This window comes from Tursiops truncatus, chromosome 13 (genome assembly GCF_011762595.2).
Source record: "Tursiops truncatus isolate mTurTru1 chromosome 13, mTurTru1.mat.Y, whole genome shotgun sequence".
Lineage (NCBI taxonomy): Eukaryota > Metazoa > Chordata > Mammalia > Artiodactyla > Delphinidae > Tursiops > Tursiops truncatus.
Window position 1 is genome coordinate 406,004 of NC_047046.1, and position 13,980 is coordinate 419,983.

The 13,980-nt window shown below is 51.2% G+C and overlaps 1 protein-coding gene across 4 annotated transcripts in view; it reads left to right on the forward strand.

Moving 5' to 3' along the window:
* GOLGA3 (golgin A3) overlaps positions 1-9,457 on the forward strand; it is a 44,986-nt gene extending 35,529 nt beyond the window's left edge. For all 4 annotated transcript variants that reach the window (XM_033836652.2, XM_033836653.2, XM_033836654.2 and 1 more), the window contains exons 19-24: positions 1,112-1,251; positions 2,003-2,135; positions 2,358-2,480; positions 3,841-4,005; positions 5,385-5,548; positions 6,079-9,457. In XM_033836652.2, coding sequence (XP_033692543.1) covers positions 1,112-1,251; positions 2,003-2,135; positions 2,358-2,480; positions 3,841-4,005; positions 5,385-5,548; positions 6,079-6,295 — 942 coding nt within the window. In that variant the 3' untranslated portion in view covers positions 6,296-9,457. The remainder of the gene's footprint in view (positions 1-1,111; positions 1,252-2,002; positions 2,136-2,357; positions 2,481-3,840; positions 4,006-5,384; positions 5,549-6,078) is intronic.
* Positions 9,458-13,980: the final 4,523 nt, after the last annotated feature.

The window sequence follows — 13,980 nt, forward strand, 5'->3', positions numbered from 1 at the left end:
TTTCCTGGGTGAGACAGTAAGACATTCTTTTAAAGTAGGACTAGTTTTAAGATACGTTAAGAATATTCTAACGTGAACAATTACTGGCTTGTTCTTGACCCACGGTTGCCTCGCCTGCAGCTGACATTTTATCCTTGCGTGGAGTTGCTGCACGTCTTGTGGTTCCGAACTGAGTCAGCAACACTCCCTACTTTTCTATCCCCACCTTCCTATCTTTTGCTCTGTACTCAGGTATCACTTAACAGTTTTATTCTCACCTTAAAGACGTAACTAGGAGATTTTTAACTAAAGGTGCTGGAGGGGTAATGTATATTTCACTTTGATTTCTTTTTTTAAGGGCAGTAATTGTAAATGATGCTTATTTATTCCTCTGAGTGCGTTTGGTCTGATTGTCTTGATTGTAAAAATAGTACACGTAGTAAAAATTTTTAGTGTGCACGGAGATTAAAGTACAGATCATCTTGAATCTCTACCTAGTGACAACCACGGCTAATGTCTTCTATTGGAGTTTTTTTTTCCATTCACGTATGAGTTCTTTCTATATTCATCTGTAATATACTATAAATATTTTTACTAAACTTCTTTGAAATGAAGTGCTTGCTAGTGCAATTAGACAAGAAAACTAAACTGTTGGAAAGGAAAATGGAAAATTTCGTTACATTCTGAGAATTTGTTTGTTCTCTCAGAAACCTTGAGATAAACTGTCGTTAACTATGCAGAAAGCTAGTTGCGTCCTAATGGCTGACGAGCAATAGCTTTCTTACAGTTACTAGATGGTATGTGATGGAGAGGCGGGTTCCTCCCAGATACGTGAACTGTGGATGCATGTAATGCGAAGCATGCAGATACACTTGAGGAAGACTGACCACTGCTCAGACCAAGGAAGCTGGGCACCTCTGTTCGCTCAGCAGGCGCTGCTACCGCGTTGCATGCTTGAGGGCCCAGCGTGTGTCCAGTACTTTCATCCTTGATGGGGACCTTGGAAGGCTTTGGAAGGAAGGCCTGCAAGAGCAGCTAGGATGCAAGGGGTTGGGCGGCGGCCTCCACGAACCCGGGCACGTCCTGTGAGGCTGCGCCTCTGTCCTCGATGACGCCGTGTTCTTCTTCCCAGGTTGCTGCCGCGCAGGGGGAAGCGGGGCACAACCGCCGCCATTTTAAGGCCGCCACCTTAGAGCTGAGCGAGGTGAAGAAGGAGCTGCAGGCCAAGGAGCGGGAGGTGCAGAGGCTGCAGGCGGAGGCAGATGGGCTCCAGTGAGTGCGAGAGGGCGGGGCCGGGCGCCACCACCCCCTCCATCTCCAGTTAGTGCCTTCAGCGCACCAGGGCCCCGGTGTCCTGGCAGATCGCTGAGTACTCTGCAGGCAGATCTGAGAGGAGAGAGAGATCCGATTGCTGTCTCAGGATGCCGCAGCTTCCGTCTGAAGCTTTGGCCTTGATGCCGTGTGCTCCCACTCTGTGCCCTGCTGGTTCTTCTCTGAGAAGAGATCTTGAGCCCTCTTCTCAGAGAAGACCCAGCGCAGACAAAAATAAATTAAAAAAAATAAACAATGAATAAATTTATTAAAAAAAGGCACACAGCTCTCCCACTCAGAGGCTAACGCCCCCGCCCCTTCCCCGAGGGTCCCCACCGTCACACGTGGTCTTCGAGGCGCCTCCCCGGCTCCCCTCGGGCTTCCCTTCGTTGTGGTGCGCGGCTCCCGTTGGAGTGGCCTTGGCTCGCACCCGTGCAGGCACATGTGTTGGGCACTGCACGTGCATCGGTCCCTGCCACCATAATCCGTGAACTGGGCTCACAAAGCGCCCCTCCCCGGGGGCTGTGAGGATTCGCTGAGCTAGTGCATTGCAGAGCCCCTAGGACAGTCCCTGCCCAGGGGGAGCAGCATGGGAGTTCTTGTCATGATGCGTGTCCACCCGGGACATGTAACGTTCAACTAACAACATTTTTGAGTGGGAAGGTAATTGGAAGAACGCTGTAATTTCACTCTTCCTTGTTTTTTATGCTAGGATTCAGGAGGGGAAACATTCCCAGGAAATAGCACAGTTCCAGGCAGAGCTGGCAGAGGCCCGGACCCAGCTCCAGCTCCTGCAGAAGCAGCTGGAGGAGCAGCTGAGCAAAGAGCCTGTAGGAAACCAAGAGGTGACCCGCCGGGGCGGCTTTACATCTCCAGTTAACAGGACTTACAGAGCTAGACTCTGCTGGTTGACACTTTCACTTCATTCTCTGCCTTCTTGGAAAGGGATATTTATTTTTTCTAAGTATGATATTAAATGATACGCAGAGATATAGTTAGAGCAATGTTATAATGCAGGAAAGCCATTTTAAAATTCTTTTGGTTGTGTGACTTTTTCCCTTCTCTAGATGGAAAATCTCAAGTGGGAGGTGGATCAGAAAGAGAGAGAAATCCAGTCCTTGAAGCAGCAGCTGGACGTGACTGAGCGGCAGAGTAAACAGGAGTTGGATGGGATACAGCAGTCAATGCAGGTACGCGGTGTGTACAGGGCGTGCACGGGGTGTGTGTGGAGCGTGTGCGAGCCCCTGGCGGCACTGCAGCAGCTCCTCCCTGGGCTGTGCCAGGCAGCGTGCTAGGTGCGCGGCAGCAGCTCTCAATGGCGTGAACGCTCCCACCAAGCCGTTCTGCAGACGTTATCCCATTTCAGAGAGAAGCCCAGGCCAGGCAGCTGAGGGACGCTGAGCAGAGGCCAGAGCCCCAGGGCCCCACCCTGGGCTGAGCTGTGCGGTGTGTCCCGGAAACGGGATCTCATTAAGTCCAAAGAATGAGACGGTTCCATTCGCCAATCTGTGATAAGCTTCTCTGTGAAGAAATCTAGGCACAGTCTTGACTGCTCGAGGAAAGGGTCGGAAACGTGACTCTGACTGGGATTCCTGCTTGTAGGTGGACAGCTTGAGATAACCAGAACTGACTTGTATTCTGTCTTAGGAACAGTTAGGCTTATTCTAGTAGCTGATCTTGGAGTTTAAACAAGGGTTGGGTTCACTGTCAGATGTGGACATGGGAATGTTACCGGCCCTTCGGTAGAGGCTCTGAAGTGTGGATGGGAACGTTGAGGACAGGACTGTAACCAGATTCTCCGCAGTGTAGACCCTTGGAGAGGAGTGGCAGGGGGAGGGGAGCGACTCATGAAGGCTGAGAGTTCCAGCCCCTTGGAATTGTGATGTACGAACTAAGATTTGTGCAGTGTGTTTAAGACCTTTCAGGTTTTTTTTTTAAACTAATGTGAGTTATACATTTACCACTTTTTTTAAAAAAATTATTGAGTTTATTTATTTTTGGCTGCATTGGGTCTTTGTTGCTGTGCGCGGGCTTTCTCTAGTTGTGGTGAGGTGGGGCTACTCTTTTTTTTTTTTTTTTTTCTTTTTTGCGGTACACGGGCCTCTCACTGTTGTGGCCTCTCCCGTTGCGGGGTACAGGCTCCGGACGCACAGGCTCAGCGGCCATGGCTCACGGGCGCAGCCGCTCCGCGGCATGTGGGATCTTCCCGGACCAGGGCACGAACCCGTGTCCCCTGCATCGGCAGGCGGACTCTCAACCACTGCGCCACCAGGGAAGCCCGGGGCTACTCTTCATTGCGGTGCGCGGGCTTCTCACTGTGGTGGGTTGCAGAACACAGGCTCTAGACTCGCGGGCTTCAGTAGTTGTGGCTCGCAGGCTCAGTAGTTGTGGTGCACGGGCTTAGTTGCTCTGCAGCATGTGGGATCTTCCCGGACCAGGGCTCGAACCACGTGTCCCCTGCATTGGCAGGCAGATTCTTAACCACTGCACCACCAGGGAAGCCCAAGACCTTTCAGTTTTAAAAATCTATGACTTTTTTACTTTCTTTAGAATATTAAATCTGAGCTGGAGATGGTACGGGAAGATCTGTCCCTGACCCAGAAAGATAAATTCATGCTTCAAGCTAAAGTGTCGGAACTGAAGAGCAACATGAAGACACTGCTCCAGCAAAACCAGCAGCTCAAGCTGGACCTGCGACGGGGAGCAGCCAAGACGGTACTGGGCCACCGGGCGGCTGGTGGGGCTCCAGGGATGTGCTGGCGGGAGGCTGGCAGGCTTTCCAGTCGGTCAGCCAGTCACAGAGTTACATTAACCAACACTGAGTGACGGTTGTGTGAAGATAGATGACGATGGGATATTCTCCTTGGACCACAGGCCAAATCTTTTTAATTTAGAGCTTTTTCCAACAGAGTGTTTGCCTCTTTCTATGAATTTAGATGCCATTTTATTGTACTATGCTTTATAAAGCAAATGAGGGCGTGGTTTGCTTGTGTTAACAAGAGCCCCTGGGCCTCTAGGCGAGACCAGCTGGGACACAACAGCTGCCAGAACAGGCTCAGGGGCCCGGGGAGCCCGAAGCAGCCGTCGTGAGCTCTGTTCAGGTTATCTGTTTACCCACCGTCTGTTTTTCTACCAGTCTGTGTAAATATTTTGCAGGTGCAAAGAAGTCGCTTAGATTCAGAGGTTTATTTAGCACGGTTTGTTTATCTGTGGAAAAAGTTTGAAGTCCTAGGAAGGGGAGTCTTATGACTTGGAAAATTGACTTAATTTCTTAGGGAAACTCAGAGGCAAGGCCATGGTCTCTCTGGAAAGCTCCCACCATGAGCTCTCATTTAGGGGGCTCTCGGCAGCTCCGGCCTCCTGAGGAGCCAGGATTGTAGTGTTGCTTCATGCCTTAGGAAGAAGGTTTTCTATTCAGCCAACATTTCTTGAACCCCCGTGGCTGCCAGCTCTGCCGATTTAGAACGAGTGGAAAGTGCTTCCCCAGAGGCCCAAGGGGAGCTGGGGAGGCACCTCGAAGACCACGTGTGATGGCGGAGACCCTCGGGGAAGGGGCAGGGGCGTCAGCCTCCGAGTGGGAGAGCTAACTGTGTGTCTTTTTTCTTTTTTAATAAATCTATTCATTTTTTATTTTATTTATTTATTTTGGCCATGTTGGGTCTTCGTTGCTGCGCGGGCTTCCTCTAGTTTCCGGTGAGCGGGGGCTACTCTTCGTTGCAGCGCGCGGGCTTCTTATTGCGGTGGTTTCTCTTGTTGCGGAGCACGGGCTCTAGGTGTGCTGGCTTCAGTAGTTGTGGCACGCGGGCTCAGTAGTTGTGGCTCGCAGACTCTAGAGTGCAGGCTCAATAGTTGTGGCATGCAGGCTCAGTAGATGTGGCTCATGGGCTTCAGTAGTTGTGGTACATGGGCTCGGTAGTTGTGGCTTGTGGGCTCTAGAGCGCAGGCTCAGTAGTTGCGGTGCACAGGCTTAGTTGCTCCGTGGCATGTGGGATCTTCCCGGACCAGGGCTCGAACCCGTGTCCCCTGCATTGGCAGGCGGATTCTTAATCACTGTGCCACTGGGGAAGCACCTAACCGTGTGCTTTTAAAAACAGAGAAAGGAGCCGAAGGGAGAAGCCAGCTCTTCCAGCCCCGTGACGCCGGTGAAGATCCCTGACTGCCCCGTGCCAGCCTCGCTTTTGGAGGAGCTGCTGCGGCCCCCGCCTGCCGTGAGCAAGGAGCCCCTCAAGAACCTCAACAGCTGCCTGCAGCAACTCAAGTATGACTCTGCTCTGGGTTCCGTCTCGTAGTCTTTACAAATAAGCTGCAGGTCTCAGTTGGAAGAATCTTCCCTGTTGCCAGCACCGCACCGTGGTGCGCTCGCTTGGCGAGCGGCTCCGTAGTGTCTCTTGGCGGTGGGCTGGTCCCACCGCCAAGGGAGGTGCCTCTCCCTCCATCTCCAAGGTGGGAGCTGACCGGGGCTAAATGACCCTGCACACCAGGCAGTGGGAGGCCCGTGTCTGAGGCAAGGGCAGGTGTGGCTCTGGCCCTGTGAGCGGATGCCCTGCAGGACAGACCCTCGGCTCTGTGTTTCCCACGTTCTCCCCAATCGGCCTGTCGGCTTCTGTGTGGTGCACAGGAAAATGGCCAGAGTCTCTTCCGTGCTGTTCCAGGAGAGAGGCTCGACGGGCCCCCGAGGGTGTGCGTGAGCGACCTGCCGTCAGGGCCGGGTCCGAGGTGGCCAGCTGTCTCTGGGGGGGACAGCGCCCCCGGCTGTCGTCTGACCGCGCACCTCCCCTGTCTCCCCAGGCAGGAGATGGACAGCCTGCAGCGCCAGATGGAGGCTCATGCGGTCACTGTGCACCAGTCGTTGTCCTCGTGGACGCAGGGGGACCCCGCCAGCCCCTCCCGCCTGGGCGATCACGCCAACCCCAGAGGAGACACGGAGCAACACGGGCAGAGCGGGGCCACGAGAGAGCACTTTGGAGCGGTGACCGCCGAGCATCCCCACCCCGAGTGTTTGTAGCTGACTGCAGGAATGCTCTCTCCTCCGTGTTATTTATTTGACTGTGTGCTCTATTGTCTTTCTAAGAGATGGAAGTTAAGTTTTGCATTGGCCGTTACAAGGAGTAAAATAACAAAGCGAGAGTCGAGAATTGATGACAGTCATTTGCAGGTCGCAGCCAGCTTTTCCCACGAAGTGACCAAATCTTAAAAACCTAATCTAGGGCTCAGCGAGACATTTTGCATGTGTCTGAAGGGTTATCTGCGGAAGGAGGCATCTTAGGCCTGACCGTAGACGCTGCTCTTGGACGGCCGCTGGCGGAGGCGTTGCGTGGCTGCGTCCGGCTTCTCACTTTCCTGTCTGATTCAGAAAGAGCTTTCCTCCCTGCAGGAGTGAGACCTCGTTTGCACCTTTGGTTTTTATTTTATTTTGTTTTGTTTTCAATAGCCATCTCTCCGTAGAACGTATATATAAATACCGGAAATCATCATCTAATCTTTAAAAAGTATATGCTCGTATTATTTAAGAATGACCCGAATTGTCTTTTTATTGATTGCCTTTTGAAAATCTGCAGTTAGGAAGTAACGTATGTGTAGGATTTAGGAACGTCAGAAAATTATGTTTTAAGAAATGTAATTATTTTATTTACCTTCTAAAGCCAAATATTCTTAGGCAGAGGTTCTTTGTTATTTTAGTTTCACTTAATTTTGAGGGTCTTTCCTTGCCATGAGTGCACAATGCCCACCTGTTTGACCCCTGGCCCTGCATGGCCTCGCTCACCTTGGCCAACCCCCGGGCAGGCCTGACGGCCACCAGGACGCCCACATAGACACCACGGTCAGCACACGCTGACCTGATGCATGAGGCATGGGGAGAGGCCTCAAGAGGTGGGGGGGGGGGAGCAAGGAGGAGGGGCAGGGCCAGGGCTTCCGTGGGCTCCAGACCAGGGAGCACTTTGCCCTGTGTGGCAACGTCCACCAGCGCCTGTGTGGTCGTCAAGAGATATGCTGGCCTCTGTGTGGTGACACCCTTCAGAAGGGGGAGAAGGCCCTTGACCCTCTCATCTGGAAAGCAGCGAAAGGGGCAGGTCAGCATGAGAGGGTCTCCCGAGGTTTACCTGAAATCAGACACCCCAAGTGTGCGAGGTCCCGCCTAGAGTGACTGTGAGACTCGAGGTCTGTAAGCTTGCCCCTAGTTTGCTAAGATGATCTAAAATAACGTTTATTGTTCCAAGTTAGAGAAGAGAGAGAACGGGTCTGTGTGGCCCCCTGTGCAGGTCGGCTGGTCTGAAGATGAAGTGTGCGGTGTTACTGATCAGGCCAGACATGCTCGTATCACCGCATCACCTGGGTCTCTCTTGTGGAGAAGACAGCGTGGTGTTTTTAACCTGCTTGTGTTCTCTCACAATATGCTGTTAGAAGGTTAATTGATAATATTAAAGTAACATTAATCACAAAGATGTTTAGTGTTTAAAAAAATTCCCCAGCAAGTATTGGAACGTCTAAAATATGTATATCATTTGTACAGGGTTAATCTTGGAAATTATACTTGAAAACTTTATTCTGCTCTTCATTTTAAGTTGGAAATCGTTTTTGACAAAATTGTTTTTGTACCATTGGAAAAGAAAAATGGTAATTTATGTTCTTATTTATTTTGGCTGCGATATCTTTTGTTTTAATTTTTAGAGCCGCTTTCTCTCTCCTTGCTGAGGTCTTCCAGAAAATCAGTGTATCTTCCTTAGGAAAGGATAAAGGAATCCTGAGTATATCCATCAAGAGAAAGCAATCTCTGTTCCCCACCCCTTTTTCCTTTGTCGAGTCACCTCTGCGTGTGTACGTGCGTCTGTGCGTGTGTGCGTGTGCACGTGTACGTGCGCGTGTACGTGCGCGCGCGCGCGCCTTTAGCAGCAGTGCCTCGTCTGGGCTCCTGCTGTCATCCTGTGCCAGCTTCATCCTCTAGTTCTGTGCGTGCCCGGCCTGCCTCTGGCCTGAGCGCTCAGGCTGCCCCCCTCCCATGTCCTGTGTGTGCCCCTCGTGCTGTCACGTCTGGCCTGTAGTTCCCGACCAGGGGCCCTTGTGTCCGGGCTTCCTTAACAAATCACCCCGAAGGGGGACGTTGGACTGAATCGCCTGCTCTTCGTTTGCTGCGGGTTTTTTCTCTGAGGGGCTTTACTGGCGCTCCTGTCTCCCAGAGCTTGATTCTTTAGGGAGCAGCATTGGAAATATTCTTCCACTGTGGGCAGAAGTGGGAATTAGGAACTTCCTCATGGAAAACAGCAGTCCACTCTGGAGCACGTGTAGAAACACGTTTGCTGTTGCGCTGTATTTGTGTATGTTGTTCATCCTCGTGTCCTCACTGGAGAGCATGTCAGCTTGGACACTTCGTGATGTTATGACTTGATTTTCTTATGCTCCTAAAATAACTTACTGTGAGTGGTTGTTGTTGATTTTTCCACGGTACACGTCAGATACATGCCACGGATCTTTTAGACTTACATGCCTTTGTTCTACTATTTGGAAGCTGTAACAGGCAGTGTCTTTGATGAGATGTGAAACTGGCTCACACTCTGGCCTGGGGTCCAGGTGCCAGGGTGGGCCTCGAGGAAGACAGCCTGTGGAATGCTGCATTAGGAAAATTCTCATTCAACTGCTCCTCGGTTTAAATACTTTTCTTGGTATAGGGATACTGCAAAAGCCATGGGCCTGCAAGGGCACTGTGACATATATTCCTACTTTTCTGAGTATTTTTTTAACGAAAATTAAATGTCGCGTGTAAAGATTGCCAGTAGTGAAAGGGACCAGCGGATCTGAAAGAGAACTGTCCTGGAGCATCCCCAAGGGCCGTGATGTGCACAGGGCGGGGCTTGTGAGAGTCTTCTCAGAGCCTCACTCAAGTTCACTCACTCCCCGCAGGGCGCCTCTCAGTGTATGGTGGTCTCAGGTTACAATAGGATCCTTGACAGGAATGCTTCAGAGGATCTAGAAAACTCGGTGGTTTTAAGTTATTCATGTTTAATAAAAATTTCCTCGTTAAAAGGGAGTCCTCAGGTTGGGGCTATTCAGGGGAAAAGTGTCACCATGCACAATGAATTGTAACTTAAAAAGCATGTTGATTTTTTATAAATTTAAGTGTGCTTGGGAATTCCTTGAATTTTGTGCAATAAACTATTTTTTGTTAAAGATTTTTATATTTCCTTGGGGTGCTTTCATTTTCATATATATATTTTTTCATAACTGGGAGTAACTTTTATCTCATGTTGTTACCAACTCTGTTCAGATAACTGAAGAAAATTTTATTGTTCTGCCAGAGTTTCAGATGGTCGTGAAGTCTAACTCCTTGTGGCTGCTGTTGACCACAGCAGGAGCAGGAGCGTAGCGTCTCGCCGTGTTGCTTCCTTCTTCACCCGCACTTCACTTGTTACCACACGCCAGTAAGTACGGAGGTGGGAAGCGTTCACAGGAGTAACGCTCCTTCACGGGGGACCGCTCCTGAGGGTGCGGACGCACTGCACGCGTGCTTCCGGTGTCGTCCAGCCCCCAGCCTCCACTGACTGTCCCTCGCCTGCAGCAGTGGGACCGTGACTCCGAGTTGCAATCTTGTGGCTCCCCAGTCTCACCCGCCTTCTTCATCCGTACTTCATTTTTGATCAGCGAGAGTAGACCGGATGTAGATTCTTCAGTTAAATGTTATCACTTAACCAGCATGGTAAAAAACGTACAGAAAAGGAGCAGTAAACCAGTGGTCACAGAATTCGATTTTGTGGTGGGTTGGACACATGTTTTCTTGTTTCCCCACCTCGTGAGCTTCTGTAACCAAGGGTCAGGTATTACGTGTACCACCCAGACCTAAATGAAGATGCTCTGACCGCCGCCTTTCGTGGCCTTAACTTCCTGAAGTACTGAGGATGCAAATTTCCTTTCCTACAGTAATCATGAAGAGGGTGATTATATGTATCGGAACTTTTTCCTTTTCCTGTAAAGCTGCTAAACACTTGCAGGCGCTAAACTAACGAGTTGATGGGTTTATTTTTAAGTTGTCTCTCCGTCGGATAGCTGTTCCGTGCTGCACCCTCTTAACGGTAGTGCAGTGGGTGCTACCGGAGTGGTCCAGGTGCAGACTCCCGGGCAGCTGCTCCCCGGCTCAGAGGGGGTGCGAGTATGGGCAGCAGTGTGCACTGAGTGTGGCCCGAGGACTTCCGGTCACGCGGTCTCATCCGTCCTGCAGCCGGCTAGGTGGGGACAGAAGTAGGATTCTTTATGCCACCGACGTCCAGTGTGGTAGACAAGCGTGCTAGCTGTTGGGAGAGTCTCCGAGCCTTTCCCTAAATGAGGAGGAGTTCTTAGCAATCAGTAACTGCCCGCCCCAGAAGCAGCATTTATTGGAATCCTTCTGCTTGCCTTCACGCTAGCTTTCACGTCACGAAGAGTGTTGCGGGTTCTCGTAAGAAGCATTCTTTGGCAATGACTTTTTCCTGGAAACACGGGAGATGTGACACTGGGCTGCTGACCCCTTTGTCTGCCTGTTCGGTGGGGTGCGGAGGGCGGCGCTCCTGCGCGCCAGCCCATCTCCAGGCGGAGTGGGCACCCCCTCCCGAACAGCGTGCTTCTGGCTCGGGCCGGAAGCACCTCGAGGTTTGCGCGCTCGGCCCTCCTTCGCCTGGTCTGGCACTTGCTGGAGAGGCAGCACTCGGGGGTAATTCTCGGCTCCTGGGGCCTCAGGGCCTTTGTTTCGTCTGTGAGCTTTCCCTGTGCATTTCTAAAGACCTGATGGACATTGCGGAGCGATTTTCCCGGTGCTTAAGCCTTGGTGTGTTGAAAGCTGGAACGCCTCATTTCCATCCAGAAAAGAGTCCCTTCCTTTGACCGACTCTGATCGTGATACAGTCCCCTGGTCTCTAAACCTCAGGGTTTCCCACCCTCGGCACCGTTCTCGCCGGCCCAGCCTGGCCCACGGCTTCTTCCCTGTCTCTGTTCCGTGCCCCGCCTTTCTCCGCATCAGCCGGAGCCTGGCTTAGCTGTGGAGGCAGCCCCTTAACGCTGTCCAGCCTTCAGGGTCGTCGTCCTCCCGCTGCTGCCCAAGCCTTCCAGTGGCCCGAGTGCCGCGCACATGGCCCAGCCTCCCAGCCCGCTACCATCTGGCCAGGAGCAGCCTCTCTGGCTTCCCTTCTTAGCTGGTCCGCGTGCACTGGGTGGGCTCTGCAGGCCCCGCCAGCACTCGCCCGGGACGTAGATGTGCGCCATGGGGCAGCAGGCACAGCTCCTCAAGCCGGTGAGATGGTGCACGGCATTGACCGGCTGCTGCGAAGCCCTCCCGCATGGCGACAGCCTTGTCCTCGGCCGGCGCTCTGGTCAGCGTGAGCACCTACCTGAGGAACAGTGCCAGCAGCTGACCCACAAGGGCCGGCAGATGGGGGCAAGCGATGAACCTGTCCGCTCAAGCCTCTGGAGACTGGGGTGACCTGTTCCTGTGATGTGACTCGGCCTCTCCTGGCCAGTCCGCGTGCCCACGACAGGCCAGGAGTGCCCTGGCCTTGCCCGGACGTCTTGCCCGCTTCGCTTGCCCTGAGCTGCCCCTGCCTTGTCTCTGCTCGCTGAGCACGTGTCTGAGTCGGGCTGGCGCTCACTGTTCCTAGAGCTATCTAAGAGCAGCTCCGCAGGAGGAAGAAGCCTGATTCGCAGCGTTGGGTGATTCCCAGGTGTAAATACCCCACTGGGGCACATGGGACGCTCCCACTGTGCAGTCATTGCAGCTGGGAAGGGGTGTGGGCTGTCGCAGGTAGGGGACTCTGGCCCAGCAGACTGTCCCCTAGGGATGCGACAAGTGAGCAGAAAACAAGACCTGGGTCAGCTTCGTAAAACCTTCCCTGATCCCAACCCCGAATGATCCTTGAACCTGTGTGCACTTACAGATAGGTGTAAGTTTATACAGATAGGTATAAGTTTATACCACTTTACATCATGTTTCTTTTCAGCAATGTTATTTCTGGAGAGTCCCTGTTTCTCCTATTAGATTACAGGGCATCAGGGGCATGGGGAACACTCAGCAGGTGGATTTCATTGACAATGAGCCTCAGTTAGCCTAGTTCAGTAACTGAAAGACATGTAAACAAACACCAACTGGGTTTCCTTCCGCGCTAATTTGGTGTAGAAATGGTGGCTACATATAGTACCACAACAAAACACTGCTCACAGAGCACTCATGAATTAGGAATAAATACCCTTCAAGATCTCTTAAAATTCTGCAAGATCCTGACAGCTTTGTGTAAAATAATCCCTTTGCTAATCTGCAAAGGAAATGTCCAGGCTCCCGTGCCACTGCAGCTTCCTCAGTGGCTGCATCTTTGCCATCTCAGGGCTCCGAGGATCTCGGTGGCTTCCTGCTGTGGCCGTCCCTCGCCGCTCGTAGGGCTGCACTTCCCCTCTCGAATCACCTGGGATGGGCTGCTTTCCTGACCAGACCCCCACCATGTGCAACAGCATGCACATTTTTCCTCCTCTCATTGAAGGCTATTCACAATACATGTGAAAGTAGGCCTCCCCCCTCGGTCTCCGGGGCTGGCTCGGACCCTGGCCCTCTCGTGATCTGGGATCAGGAGTGAAGTTAGGAGACCGACTGCAATCAGCAATTAGGTTAAACCTGCTCCTTTCCCAAAAGACCATCAGTTCCCCTAAACTTAATTCCTCTTCATTCGTGGAAATCCACTTCTACCTGCAGGGGTTTACATCTCAAATTCTCTCATTTCTACCTCACAGGTGAATAGTGGCCAGTATAGGGTTGGCTGCTTTTTTTATTATTATTTTTATTGGAGTAGAGTTGCTTTACAATGTTGTGTTAGTTTCTGCTGTACAGCAAAGTGAATCAGCTATATATGCACATATATCCCCTCTTCTTTGGATTTCCTTCCCATTTAGGTCACCACAGAGCACTGAGTCAGGTTCCCTGTGCTATACAGTAGGTTCTCATTAGTTATCTATTTTATACATAGTATCAATAGTGTATATGTGTCAATCCCAATCTCCCAGTTCATCACATACCCCTGCTTGCCCCTTGTTCTCTACGTCTGTGTCTCTATTTCTGCTTTGCAAATACATCTATACCATTTTTCTAGATTCCACATATATACTTTAATATACAATATTTTTCTCTTTCTGACTTACTTCACTCTGTATGACAGTCTCTAGGTCCATCCACGTCTCTGCAAATGACCCAATTTCGTTCCTTTTTATGGCTGAGTAATACTCCATTGCATATATGTGCCACATCTTCTTTATGCATTTCTCTGTTGATGGGCATTTATGTTGCTTCCATGACCTGGCTATTGTAAATAGAGCTGCAATGAACATTGGGGTGCATGTGTCTTTTTCAATTGTGGTTTTCTCTGGGTATATGCCCAGTAGTGGGATTGGTGGTTCATAGGGTAATTCTGTTTTTACTTTTTTAAGGAACCTCCATACTGTTCTCCATAGTGGCTGCGCCAATTTATATTCCCACCAACAGTGCAAGAGGGTTCCCTTTTCTCCACACCCTCTCCGGCATTTGTGTTTGTAGGTTTTCTGATGATGCCCATTCTAACTGGTGTGAGGTGACACCTCATTGTAGTTTTGATTTGCATTTCTCTAATGATTAGTGATGTTGAGCATCCTTTCATGTGCTTCTTGGCCACCTGTAGGGTTGGCTTCTTAATAGTGGAATTGTGTTTCCCCCCA